The sequence below is a fragment of the Populus nigra genome, chromosome 14 (genome assembly GCF_951802175.1).
Source record: "Populus nigra chromosome 14, ddPopNigr1.1, whole genome shotgun sequence".
Taxonomy (NCBI): domain Eukaryota; kingdom Viridiplantae; phylum Streptophyta; class Magnoliopsida; order Malpighiales; family Salicaceae; genus Populus; species Populus nigra.
In genome coordinates, this window is record NC_084865.1 from 7,607,587 (window position 1) to 7,622,781 (window position 15,195).

At 33.9% G+C, this 15,195-nt stretch overlaps 1 protein-coding gene across 1 annotated transcript; it reads right to left on the reverse strand.

The window, feature by feature from the left end:
* Positions 1-9,053: 9,053 nt before the first annotated feature.
* On the reverse strand, positions 9,054-14,691 carry LOC133673339 (MLO protein homolog 1-like). The gene is made up of 14 exons (XM_062094072.1): positions 14,566-14,691; positions 14,307-14,364; positions 13,983-14,212; positions 13,633-13,749; positions 13,391-13,451; positions 13,218-13,303; positions 13,034-13,108; positions 12,768-12,856; positions 12,610-12,659; positions 12,472-12,512; positions 12,207-12,380; positions 9,803-9,838; positions 9,568-9,696; positions 9,054-9,452 (listed from the first exon to the last, which is right to left on the reverse strand). Exons 1-14 carry the CDS (start codon positions 14,689-14,691, stop codon positions 9,054-9,056), a joined length of 1,671 nt encoding a protein of 556 aa, XP_061950056.1.
* Positions 14,692-15,195: the final 504 nt, after the last annotated feature.

A 15,195-nucleotide genomic window follows, 5' to 3' on the forward strand; every position in this document is an offset into this window, starting at 1 on the left:
GCATTCAAACCAGAGACTGCATATTGAAAATTCCATACAATGTGCAAATAGCACCAGATAATCTACCTCCGAGAGTTGCATCTTTGTTTGACAATGAAGTTGGAAATGTTGCAAAGCTTGCTATTGTCATTTTGATTGAGCAAAAAATAGGGCAGCAAAAGTGAAATTCGTAACTGGAGGGAGGAAGAGAAGAGCTTCTCCTCACTGCAGCCGCGCTGGTTTCAACAACGTGAGTTTCAGTCATGCCATCAGCAGCAAATTCCAATAGCTCCTTGCAACGTGATCAGCTTCATCAGCAGCTCTGGTTCGACCGTGAACAAGCAGCAGGATTATCTTCTCAGTCAGGGAAGCAGCACTGTGAGCAGCAGACCAGCAGCTCCTTTCAGTCCAGCAGTAGCTTCTCCTCACAGCAGCAGTGGAAGCTCCTCCTTCCAGCAGCAGCCAGTTTCTCTCATCTTCAACCGTGAGCAGCAGTAGAAGATTCTCTTTCCAGCAGCAGCCATAGCAGCTTCAACCGTGAGCAAGCAACATGGGTCTCTTCTCAGCACTGTGAACAGTTACTCAGCAGCAGCATCAGTATTGGTTGAGCCATATTTTTTTAAATGACGGACAAATTAATAATAAATATTTGATATTGTTGGCTATATAGGCATGTGTTATATAAAAAAAATTAATTCGAAATACATGTACAGTTAAGTAAAATTAATTTAAGAATATTTTTAAAATAAAAAAACTTATGTTATAATTGTTTTTTTCAAGTTTTTATATTTTAAAACTGTTTTATAATGATTTTATTTTTAATCTCCTTCAAAATATCTTTCTCAATATATACAACATACTTTCATTTATCTATTTCTAAATCTTTCAAGAACTAGGAAAATTTTTGAAAACAATTCTATGCTGATATATGGTACATAACATCTAAAATCATAGCTTAAAAGGATTGTCACAAATTGATATTATTCTTGCTGACTTATTGTTTTGTAAAAGTAGATTAAACATAAATATTAAATGTTTTCTTTTTAATTTATCTATCATGTTTCTAATTTTTTGAGCTGTCCTATACTTCATTTTTAATCACTAATAAATTCATCACCATAATTTTTCATATGAAAATCATAGCAAAATACATATCAATTTATCAAAACTTATTTCAATTCATATCCATTAGCATATAATATTACCCAATCATTATTATAAACCCCAATATTTTCAATAATTAATTATAAATAAATAAAATTAAAATTAGATAATGAAACAAATAGAAAAGTTGAAGGAAACTTCCCTAAAATATAAAGTATAAGAGGTTACTTGTTTAACTAATTAATAGTTTTGGACTTGAAAAAAAAAAGACGGACAAAAGTGAAAAAAGAAAAAAAAATTTAATTTAATTAGTAGTTAATAAAGAAAATTAACCCTATAAAATTATTATATTAATATTTTAATATAAAAATTACTTAAAAAAAAAAAGCAATTGCCCCTTTTGATTCATTGTGGCTCCGCCACTGAACAGCAGTAGTGATTGTCCTCACCAGGAGCAACAATCATGAACAACAGCACTGGTTTCAGCAACGGGAGCAGCGATAGAGATTGCTTCCAGCCAACAGCAGCACGTGAACAATAGTGATGATTTTCCTTGCAAGCAGCCTAGCTTCCTTAAATCTCCAATTAAAGGAGGTGTTACCTTCAACAGGCATTGAGCCTGCAGCAGCAACTGTGGTGGTGCTCGAGTCCCTGGGTTTTATCCTTCGAGTTTGAGGAGCTCTGGTGATGCGGTGTAGTTGTTAAGTGCTGTTGAAGACTAGTGATCAATATTACAATATATATATATATATATATATATATATATATATATATATATATATATATATATATTATTGTTTGGTTGGATTGCATTTTATTTGTTGTTAATTTTTCAAAAGCTATGAACGTTGAGTTTAATGGATGGAAGTTGAATTTTCTATAAAAAATTAAAATTAAAAAAAACTTAATAAAAATAATAATTAATTAATCAACCCAAGATAGGATGGTATAATATTAAGCTCTACCTTCTAGATGTTGATTAAAAATTAAAACAAAATTAAAACAATTAATAAAAATAAAAAATGATTGAAAAGATAATAATAATAATAATAATAATAATAATAATAATAATAATAATAATAAAATAAATAAATAAATTACTAAAAGATAATAACAAAAACAGTAATAAAATTATCCTTGTATTAATTGTTTTTATTAGCTGTTAACTAACCCTAGATGGAATGGTATAATAATAATAATAATAATAATAATAATAAATACCTAAAAGATAATAACAGAAATAATAATAAAATTTCCCTTATATTAATTTTTGATCAAAGGTAAGTAAATATATATCACATCTAAAAATATACAAGACTGGAGAACCAGTAAATTTATATACAAAATTTACAAAAGAGGTAACATACTCTTTTTCCCTTATATTAATTGTTTTTATTAGTTGTTAACAAACTCAAGATGAAATGGTTTTATATTAGACACTATTTTTTGATGTTGGTTATGGGGTAATAGTATCAATTAACTCTTGATTAATGAATTACTTATTTTTATTAATTAGCAATCAACTTGGGATAATAAGGTCCGATATTGGATCTTGTTTTTTTAGATGTCAATAAGTAAATAATAATATCAATTACTACATGAAATTGAGATATTAATCAATAAAATTTTCGGTCACCTTATAACCACTTAAAATGATAAGGTTTGATATAGGGCTGAATTGTTTTGTAAACAAAGACAATACTTTAAATAATATATATATATATATATAAGTTTAAACAAACAACAACAATAATTTTTTAAAAGTTCAACTACAAATCACTAGTGCTGATCAAGTTTTAGACACCTATCAAGCCACTTTTCATTATCAAATGGCTTATAGGGTCCAAAATCATGTCTTTGATTTAGTACTCCTTGTTACCAATGATGCTTTGCTTATCACTGTTGATACCAATCAAAGAGCTACCTATACTTATGTCCTGAGGCAAATCCCGAAAGAGGACTTATAAAAGTTACTCCCTTCTTCTTGGATTACAAATTATGAAAAGCTACATCAAAGCTCTATCCCTATACAATCCACAGAACCTGAGTTCACCAAAAAAGCTAATGGTACTGTTGAAATCATCTTCAAGAAAGGAGAATCTTCCCCTTCTCCACCAGGAATCTTTTCCTCCTCCATCTCGATGGTGCAACCCGCTCAAGCTCCTCTTCCAGTACCTGTAGAGTCCTTTTCTTAGTACGGCCGCCCAGTCTATTCCTTTTCTCAGGACAACCATGTTTTTTGGGACATTTGTAATTGTGAGAGTTGTTGTAATGAGGACTTGGAAACTGACTCCCCCAAGCAAAAACATAAATCCTCCAGTCAAAAGCTGAAAGTTAGATACAATCAAGGAGACCGAACAATTAACACTTTAGGGCAACCCTCTGGCAAATTTGACTACCTTGTCACATATACTCCTCCCTCTTAGGGATCTCCAGAACAAGTCCCCACAGTCTCCATGTATCAACCTACAAAATCTTATGATGATGATTTTCCTGCTTTACAAGAACAGGTCAAAGACAGGGTTCGAACTTTTCCAGAAGCAGTTCTTAATTGGCAAAGTCAAAATGTCATCGCTCAAAATTCTGTTCTTCATAGAATTGAATCTAAGGTTGACCGGTGCAGACTAATCTAAAAAAGATGACTGTCTCTGTTGATTCTTGAATTCTCCATCTCGAGTAACTGTGTGCTGAAATTCAACAAAGGATCTCCACCATCCATGGGTATTTACTCCTTCAAGCTTCTAATGGCAAACATGTAGACCCTCAGAAGGAACAGGAGATTCAGTCTCTCAAAATACAACTCAAGTCTCTCTAGGCTGAATTGGCCAAATCCAAATCTAAGCCTTTACCATTTCCTAAACCTCCACAGAATAGGATGGCCTCCTATTATCCAGACCCTTATTGGGCTAAACATTCCCCTTCTTACAACCCACAACCTCCACCTGCTACACCTCAACTATTTGGAAATCCAGACACCGAAAAACTTTTCAAGCCTCTCCCTAAAAGAGATAAAGGGAAAACCCCAGTACCAACCATTTCCAAAAACCCTAGATCACCAGCCCTTATCATCTCCTCATCCTCTGACTCTTTTGACTCAAAAAAGCATGAACCAGATGACTCCTTTCAAGACTCTCAGGACCTTTATCAACTTATGATTCAGTCAAATCAACCTTCCAATCCTATTCAGTCTTTTCTCACCACATATTCCCAACAGATAATTCCTAAGATCTATACTCATAAACCTCTTGCCCATACATCTGACGAAGAGACTCATGATGACGCAACGCTTGTTACTTCTGAAGAATATTTTCCTAAAGATGATTCTTCTGACCCTTGTCCCATGCCACCATTACTCATGGCTGATCCTCCTACAGATCCTCAATCCTCACGAACTCGGCAAGAGCCTCCTCCAACTTCTACCACAAGAGTTAGTGTGGATGAACCGGTTAGCAGTGATGATGAAGTAAATCTCAATCCTTGCCATTATCAACCCCATATCAATTCTCCAAGTACTGGTGGTTATTTTACTTTGGATGATATACCACGAGTCAAATGGCGAGACAGAATCCTTAAATTTCACTCATGGCTCACTAGCTTAAGGACGACGCAACCCTCAGAGATGCCTTGCAACGGTTTTCTGCCAAATTCTCTAGCACCTTATGGGATTGGTTCCATGTCTTAGGTGATTATTGGTAAATGTAATTTGTAAACAGTGCATCTCTTTCTGAAGCTTTGGGCTGGCTCCATTATGAATTCCTTGGAGAAGCTTTAAACGATAAGGAAATAGCACGGTATGAGTACTTTAAAATGAAGTGTTGTTCCTATTTGAGATCTGATCTTGAAAGACATTTTAAAGAAATGTGCCGAAGATACCATATTCTCTCTGGTCCCGATGATCCAAGCCTTAAGCATGCCTTTTTGGCATCCATACCTAGAGATCTAGCCGATGAAACCTTCAGATTATTCAAAACTAGAAAATAAGTTATTGACAACAATCTCTCGGCACTATATTTCATCAGGTGTTAGAAGCACAACAAACTGTGTGATCAACACAAATATTTTACCAAGATCTTACAGCCTGATAAAACTATGCTCCGTGCTTGCAAAAGACCAGATTTGCTAATCAAATGCTCAGATAATTCTGATTGCAATTGTCCCCTAAAGAAGAAGAAGCATTTCAAGAAAATTCATCGATCTTCTTTTAATGGCCGCCAGAAGAAATGGAAGTTCTTACGATGTCGCCATACTAGACGCCCCAAGCACTTCACTTCCAGCTCCAACAAATGCTTTATTTGTAAGCACAAAGGTCACTTTGCCAAAACGTGTCCACAAAAGAAGGCCCAGTCCTTGAAGCTAATTGATTTCCTGACCCAAAACACAAAGTTCAATCCTGATGATGATAAAGTGGAATTTTTATTTTCACTCACGGATGAGATTACTCCTGTTACCATAGCAGTTATGGCAGATGAAAGTTCTGATGACGAGATTTATGAACTTTACCAAGCCCAAACTACCTTTACCCCTTCACTTTATGAAATGCAACCCTCTTCTACAGACCATATAGCCCTCATCAAAGCTCAAATAATCTAACACTCATGTTCAAACTCTCATCAGAAATTTCTTGCTAAATGTTCTCATCCATTATGGCAAAATCCACAGTTTTTTATTAATGAGGACATCAATCCCACGAAAGCCAGTCACTCCGGGATGAATCCTGAGCACAAGATGCTAGCTCAAGAGGAATGTGCCCAATTACAGGCCCAAGGATTAATTGAACCTACAGACTCCCCATGGTTTTGTGAAGCCTTTTATGTTAATAAAAGGTCTGAACAGAAACGTGGCAAGCTCAGGCTGGTAATTAATTATTAGCCCTTGAATCATTTCCTACAAGATGATAAGTTCCCCTTGCCAAATATAATGACCTTATTCTCATGCCTTCACAATGCCAAGGTATTCTCCAAGTTTGATCTTAAGGCTGGTTTTTGGCAACTCGGCATTCATCCTGAAGACCGCTACAAAACAGGTTTCTGTATACCAGACCATCATTATCAATGGAGAGTCATGCCTTTTGGTCTCAAAGTGGCACCCTCATTATTTCAAAAAGCCATGATAAAAGTATTTGAACCCATGCTTCCATCAGCTTTAGTCTACATTGATGATGTGTTACTTTTCTTAAAAGATGAGGAGTCACATGCTACTTTGTTAAAACAATTTGCAGAGCTTGTTCACCAACATGGCATCATGCTTTCTGAAAGCAGGATGCTCATCTGTCAAAAGGAAATTGAATTTCTTGGCATGGTTTTTGCAAATGGTGCTTATACACCTAGCACCCATATAGCTGAAGAATTTCAAAAGTTTTCAGATAGCCCCCTCACAAGAAAGCAAGTTCAACAGTTTTTGAGCATTGTCCAATATCTCAGAAATTTTATTCCTCGAGTTACATAGATGAAAAGGCCACTCAAACTCATGCTTAAAAAAGATGCGGACCCTTGGACAGAAAAGTAGACACAAGCTGTCAGACAATTAAAGACAGCCACACAAAATCTGCCTGCTTTAATCATTCCATCAACAGGACACCGCATCCTCCAAACTGATGTCAGTGACCAGTACTGGAGTGCTGTCCTCCTTGAAGATAAAAATGGCCACCAACACATATGTAGTTACAAAAGCGGGTCTTTTAAGGAGTCAGAAACTCACTATCACTCCACTTTCAAGGAAATATTAGCTGTAAAGTATGGCATCTAAAAATTCAAGTTTCACCTGGTAGCTTATCACTTTACAGTAATCATGGACTATTCCTCTTTTCCAAAAATGCTACAGTTCCGACTAAAGATGCTTCCTCATCACAGCTTCTGAAATTAGCAGAGTGGTTTTTCAAGTACACTTTCACCGTCGACCATATAAAAGAAACCAAGAACTTGATCCCAGACATGCTTACCAGACCACCTAAATCACAAAAACTACTCTTTCCCCTGATCCTTATGGCCTCTTCTTCCAATCCACCTCTACCTGAACAAGACTTCCCTGCAAATGATTTACCCCTTCTTGCTCAAGGCATGGTTTTTAACCACACTCTCAACCTGCAGGCCAAAGACAAACTATTTAGCCTCCAATACTACCTCCTTCTTAACTATGATATGTCTTCTCTTTGTTTCCAAAGCCTAGGCATCTATCCCAAATACCCTTTCATTCACCTTTTCACCTTTAAACCTTCTGGCTTGTTCCCTAAAGAACTCTACTTTTTCTTATAGTATTTCTGTCACCTATACCATATTGCTATTGAGTTTCCCACTGATTACTTTCTCTCTCGATTTCTTCGGACTCTTGGTACCACACCCTCAAATTCCTCACTTGGTTCCACAACCGCACACAATGGATCTCTCTTCTCCAACAGGAGAAATCCAAATTCCCACATCCATAAACCTGCTGGATTGAAGTACATCGCAGCCTGAGTTGTAACAAGTCTGTTAAGCAAGTTTTTGCTTATTTGTTCTCTATTTTCACATTCCACAGGCCCTTTAAAGCTTCTACAGATAATCTGGTTATAAGTTTTCCACAAGCTGCAATCTACAAAACTCATACATACTCCCTGTATGAAAGCCCTTTAGATAATCTCTCAGAACTCCGGACCTTGCAAAAAACAGTGTGTCTCAAGAACAACATTATTCTAGATGAAGTATGGCCTAAAGGAATAGATCCTGATGAAGAAATTGACTATGACTTGTATGACCCTCAATACTCTGCTCATCTCTATGACTTGTAAATCCAATACAAAAACAAAAAACTCAAGCAGATAATTCTGGGCATACCAAAGCTTTTGGAACCATATGAGATGGAAATGCTTGCCGACAATGAGTATGTGTTGGCCCTACAAGTCCAAGCTATTCGTGATCAGGGCAACCTATCAGATCAGAATCTCTCTCCAGATCATGAACCTATTGTCGGTTGATATTAGTATTGTACTAGTTTGTCGTTTGTATCATAAGGGTGTATTATTAAGTGTGCTCCAGCACTTTATTATGTAAGGCATGATGTAAGCAAAAGCCTAAAAAATAGTATAAATAGAGGTTGTGTGTAATATTAGAAGGCAAAACCTTATGAGGGTAGACCTCGAAGGAGAAGCCTCTTCAATAAAAAGAACTTGTTTTTCTAAATTCTCTGTTCTTCAACCTCTTTACATTCAAAATCATCATTAAAAACAAAACAACAATACAATTTATTTTAAATAAAATATATATAATAATGTTTATTATTTTTACTATATAACTAGCTATTTATTTAAAATCTATAAACACTAATTAGAATTTCTAATTACTGAAAAATTAGATAGCAAATTATTTTTCTTGTTTTAATCTTTTACACATCAGCTCGCCCCACAGAAAAACAGAGCATGTCACATTTGAAATGGAATAGTAGTCTTTATACGCTATCGTTTTTGGGGTTAGAAACCAGGAAAACAGAGCACCCCCACCGTATCATAAAAGAAATCAAATTAACCTTACTCAGTGGTAAGAATTTAAAATCAAAGGGTTTGTTTCTTTTGTGATCTGAGGTTCGAGCCCTGTGATGGCTAATAGGATAGCCACTGGAGGTTTACATGGTCGTTAACTTCAGGGCTCATGGGATTAGTCGAGGTACATGCAAGCTGATCTGGACACCCACATTAATTAAAAAAAATAATCAAATTCACTTGACACAAATGCTAACGAACTGCTCTCAACCAAACATTGTTACTTATTTATTCATTTTATTATAGTACATAAAAAAATATTCAAACTCAAAATCAAACTTATTCCTAGCTAATAATTTATCCCACGCCCCTCTAACAAGGGTGGTCTATCTACCGACTATATTACGTAGTAGAATCGACAAACTAAATGGCTAACATTACCACCTGGGTTCAACTTAATTTTAGTTGCAGAACCCATTTATATATATATATATATCTAGAGCCAGCTGCCTCAATCTTTTCAAGGCATGGCAAAAGAGAAATCAGCACTACGACTTTCTTCTAGTCTTTTAGGATTGTTTTGCCTTCTCAATTCATAATCATCACTAGAGGGTGCTGCCCCTTCAATTTCAGACAACTCAGTTTCAGAAAAGCAAGACCTAGGAGAGGTACAAGTACTTAAACCACCTTCAATGTCTGTAGAGTTGTGTTTGAACTTGTGAAGCAAGTGCAATGGTGATGTGCCCCTGCTTGGGGTACCACTCTGATGATCTGGACTCGTCATTGAGAACCCATTTGATGAACCATCTGCCACTGCCTTGTTTTTTAACCTTCTCCTTTCCTTTGCTGACTTTTGCCACTTCTTTATTGCTTTTGATGTTTGCTCTTCAAATATTGCTTTCTTCATGTGAGACCCCATCTGCCAATTGCTCAAAAACACACAAAAAAAAACAACAACATTCGTCGACATCTTTGAATTTGGTAGCAACACTTGATGTTAATCAACTATTTGTCATCTCGGACATGTTGCTTACTTGAGTTACCAAGGCATAGAGAGGGAAGGTGACATAGCTACATAAAAATTGAAGGATAATGGCAAGGACAACTTTTGCAAGCATTTCCAACAAATTGTCATGGAAGCATGATTTCAATCCGAATTCATACTGCATCGAAGAAGTTTTTGGTCACAAGAAATTAAAGCAATTAAACAAAAAATAGAAAGTGGGCATGAAAAGCAAATAAAGTGTAGTTTAGATTGACTTAAATTACCCATGTCCACAAAAAGTATGCCGTCTGGAAGGCATTCTGTAAGAATTAGAAACATGAGCACCAATCAAGAATATGTATTAGGGGAGACTAAGAGGTAATTGGTCTGTATATATCATTGCAAATTATGTTTCTTACTAAATTAATTAACATTCATTTGTGGAAGGTCAGAACATTCTTTCAAAAGGAAAAAAAATTAAATGTGTAGGCATATCTAACTTTTTTCTTTTCCATGAAGAAAAAAATTTAATGGTACATAAAAAAATTAATGTACGCATTTAACCAAATAAAACAGAATTATATGTGTATGTATAAATAAATAAAAAGTTGTTAATATTAACTAGATACTAAATTAGAAAGTTATGAGGTAGATATATATATTAAAATATATGATCTCCAAACATGACTAATAGATACTTTTGTGTTTATAAACTTTATTTTTTAGAAATAAAATTTTATTTAATCAAGCGTTAATCTAAATAGACACACTAGAAAGGTAATTGAATAAAAAAATGTTAAACCTTATCCAAAAACCAAATCAAAATCAATCAAGTATTTATTCAAAAAGATTAAAAGAAATATTAAAATTTATATATTTTAATTAACTTTAATAAAAATAAAATACCTATTAGGTTAGGCATCCAATACATATATTTTATTAATCTATTTTAATTATGTTCAATTTATTTCAAAGAAAAAAAATCAAGTTATTAAAAAGAGCCAGACCACTACTAGAAAATTAAAAAACACTAATGCAATTGCTGATAAAATAATATGTCCGTAATTCCATCGAAAACTTCATCTTCATTTATTTTCCTAACAAAATTATCTATTAGTAGGTAGCTATACATTCTGTAAGTTCTACAAAAATTTTCAAAATGAGAATTTCTAGTAAAAATCCCAGTGGAATTGCCTTTTCATGAGCAATTTTGTTGGAGATTTTTTTTTTTTGAGTTGTAAATTAACTACCGATCCAACAATTTAGAGATCATATTTGTGATCTCCATATCAACTCACATTGCTTTATATTTTTGGAATGATACTTTTTATGTTTTAGTACGAAACTTGTAAAAGTCAAAATAATGTTTTGGTATTCTAGTGATGAAGGCCTAAGATGATGGGAGAGAAGAGGACTGTCAGGTGTCATTTCTTTTAAAAACATCAATAAAATTTTTTTATGTTTTTATTTCATCATCATTTTTTTCTACAATTATTAATGAAAATTTACACTAAAAAGAAATATATATTTTTTTTATTGATATTTTTATTATTTTTTCTAATTTTTTAGTAGACAATGCCTAGGTTTGGTGGCCTAATACCTAGCTTATAAAAAGAAAGGGCCACACATGTAGGCTTGTTAAGATAAACTCACGTTTTTGATTAATTATTTTTTAAAAAATTATTTAAGAGCAAGATGATTTGTTGTTCATCTTTATTTTTTAAAAAATAAAAATAGATGATTATTTAATTTTTTTGAAATCAATTAGCGTAGAATGGTTGAAAAATCTTGCCCTGGTTTTCTAAACCCAAAAATTCATTTTCAAACTATTTTAGTCTAAAAACACCTAAAAAACACCTTTAGACAAAAACAAAAGAAACTTATCAATCAACCCAAAAAAAACCCTTATTTTAGCTCAAAAACACAAAATAAACCCAAATAAAATTTTATTTTCAATATCAATCTATTTTTTTCAGCAATATAAAAAGTAAAAAACACGAACTTTTTTTATTGACTTAAACTCATAGACACCATGGATGAGTTTTTCAGTTCCTAAAATGTGGACAATAGAAGCTTTTCTCTCCTTTGTCTTTTTCCGGTGACTTTCATTTCTATGAATAGAAGGGACTAAAACATAAATAATATGAATGTTTATGCCAAAGAGTAAACTTGTAAAACTCAAGGGATCAAATTTATTTTTTGACAAAAACATAAAGCAAAAAATTAGGAAAAGAACTGACAGAAACAGTGGCAAAAAAATCTTCTTTGTTTTTACCCAATGTCAATTTTAGCCCATTTTGTTTCAATGTTTTGAAATCAAAAAAATTAAACACTTTTCTGCAAAATTATCGAGTGTCAATATCCCATGTTGGAATGTGTTTCTAAAACCTCGAGGATCCTCGAGCAAGAGATAAAATATTAAGACCAATTGCGAATCAATACAATATAATGTGAAAGGATAAAATATAAAAGAATTACGTAATAATAAACATAAAAAACAGAAACAGAAATGGTATTGTGCGGGATCTGTGTGTACAGGAGAAGGAAAAAATGAATTCCTTGGCTCTTTCAGGGTTTTTTTTTTTTTTTTGAAGAAAATCGTAATCATCAACGGAAATCCTAGTAATTTTTTTTAATTTTTGCCATGTCTAGATCAAGCCTTGAGAGATTATTGAGTGTAAAGATTACCTGGAACAAGGTGAAATGTATTAAGAAAAGAATAATATCAGGGCGATTGAACCAAAAGTATTTGTTGCTAGGCTCGACCACAGGAACACCTTTCACCACTGCAGTTTTATCTTGGATCTCCCGAGCCATTTCCACGATAATAATCTCCAGCTTTGCACCGACAATAAGGATTACCTGTGAGCGTAAAGAAAGAGATTTACTAGGATGATAATTAAGGTTTAGATTACTAAACAGAATTAGGAATTAATTAAGCAGATTATCTTACTGCTAGTGGTACAAATGGTAACCATGTAAATGTATACCATCCTACACAAGCAAAAGCAAATCAAAATGGTTGTCAACTACAGTCGTTGTTTTCTGGCTTCAAATTAAATATTATTGTTGTAATGAAAATTAAAATTACCATAAACATTGAGAAGCTGGAATATGATAGAGCATATCCACAGTGGAATGCTGCAGAATTAACAACCTTAACAGTCAGGAAGTCGCAGATTAACATGGAATTATATAAGCCACTCGCTAATGATCCACTTAGACAGACGAAAAGGGAGTGAGGCCAACCTAATACCAACGACAACCTTGAAGTCATCCTCCATTGATCTCTTAATGTACTTGTGGAAGTTGAATTTGCTGTTTGGTGCAAAATGAGCCTGCAATTTGTTTTTCGTCTGGTTAATTTACACATAACAAGTCAAGCGCGATTTGTTTTCTGGGTTCAGCCTCCCCTGTCCAAAAACTGAGCCTTGCTCGAAAGTCACTCAAAACTTTTTCTTGCACTTGGTATGGTGTTTTAGAGGAAAATGACTGATAAAAGCACACAAGCTTACATTGATGAATCCATGTCGCAATGTAAGGTAATCAACCTTTGTTACCGATGTAAAAAATTGCCTAAAAAAGGCCACCTGAAAAGCACTAGCTTTTGTGAGAAAATGGACCTATTCATTGTTTTTTTTTCCTTTTTCAAAACAATTATGGTAATAATGGAAAGTAAATAAAAAGAATAGGTCTTACAATCCATCTAAGACCAGGCGTTGCAGATAAGCCGGTGTGCCGCTTAACAAATGAAGTTTGACGAGTGAACCTAAACCTTGAAGGGTCTAATTCAAGCACCACAAGAGCCAAAATGTTACTACTTCAATACCATTTTTTCTTTTTCCAAACACAGTTATGTTAGTGTCAATTACCATTAGTAAATTGATACTCTAGAGATGTTGTCTCCAATTCCCAAGATTTCCATCTCTTCATCTGTTCGAGTCATTCACAACCCTTTTTAGCCCCATCATTTTTGCAATCAAGATTCCAAGGGAAAGGGCTAGCATAGCCCCAATTATTTTCATGTTCGAGAACGTGATAATAGTTGAAAGTCATGTTTATCCTTTTCCCATAAAAAAAAAAGAAAAAAAGAAAAAGAAAAAGCGGGGCATACTTTAGCCTTTGCCAGAGCAATAATCACTACACTATAGATAACATGAAATGCTGCCAGCACAAATATGAAGATGTGCAATTGATGAACCCCTGACTGTGAAACCAGTGATACTTTACCCTGCAAGAATACATGCATGAAATCACGTTAATGCTCTACAAGTTAATTATCTCTATAATGCAATCCATGATTGTTGAAAGAATTAGAAACTAATTAAGATATAAATAAAGATTAATTAATTTACAGGCCTTTTCAACGGGATTCTCCCTAACCATTTTATTTCATAGCTGGTACTCTATATTCTTAAAGAAATTGAACATTTGCGGCATATGCATATGTGTGCGCTTATTTACCTTTTGGGAACAGTAGTCATCCCCACTGGCGGCGGGAGCAAGAAGGCGATGGGATATATCATCTCCAGCATACCATAATAGCTTTCTCCCGTCGCCGTTCCCATAATCCTTCTTTGCTTCCTTCTTACAAGGAAGCATGGTATTTCCAGCTTTCTCAGGAATACAGATCTTAGAAATTGGTTTTGTACCAACTGTTATAAGTAGTGATATGAAGCCTAGGAGCATCAATTCTGCGTCGTTCAAATCATCAAACCTTCAAATTACTTGACTAAATATTTTTTGCTCTACGGAAACTAGAGGATTGAAACAATATGAGAGTGTTACCTGCTTCAAGTTTCTCTAGAGCCTCAATCATGGCCTTTTTTTGTCGCTTTTGAAACCACTACCATTACAAATAACAAAAATATTTTTTATAAAAAAAAACAAGTTAATTAGTTATATAAGAATAATTTTCATATGGATTCTAACTGATAAATCAAAGAGGATAACGAAATTTGTCAACAAATACTAACTAATCATATACATTACTAATCAGATTTTGTCAAATTTATTCATATTTCCCGAGGAAGAAGTTTCTAATTACCTTTTCAAGGGAATGAATTCCAAGTTCAATGACAATAGAAATGACAACAAAAACAGCACAAACCAGAGCAGCAGCCCAAGAGGGCGTCTCCTTCAAAGAACGTTCTCCATAACCACCTGCAGCCATGGCTGGCTATGGCTGTTTAAAGCTGTACTTCTCAGTGTCTAGAACTCTCACCCCAATTAAAATGATCCAGTCTCGCAGACTTCGCAATGTGGGAAGCCTTTCTTTAAGTAGAGGTACAAAAATATATTAATGCCGGATTTCGAAGAAACAAACAGAAACAACGAAGACAAATTACCTTAATAACTACGTACACTCAAATATTGACCACGTCAAACTATAATACTTTTTTTTTTATTTTTTAGTGTCTTGGTATATACCCCATTAAATTTTTTAAAAAGATATTTTATATTAAAATATTAATATATATCTTGCAAAAAATTAAATAAAAAAAAGAAAGTAAAAAATGACGAAAGACGATAACTTATAGATTTATATCTCAATAGTTTCTACCTTGTTATTTTTTTCTTGTTAAATTCTAGGTAGGTATTTTTTTTTTTTGCTTTCTTGATTTATTTGTATTAATTGTATACATGTTATACCCTTAGAATTTCAGGATTATTATGA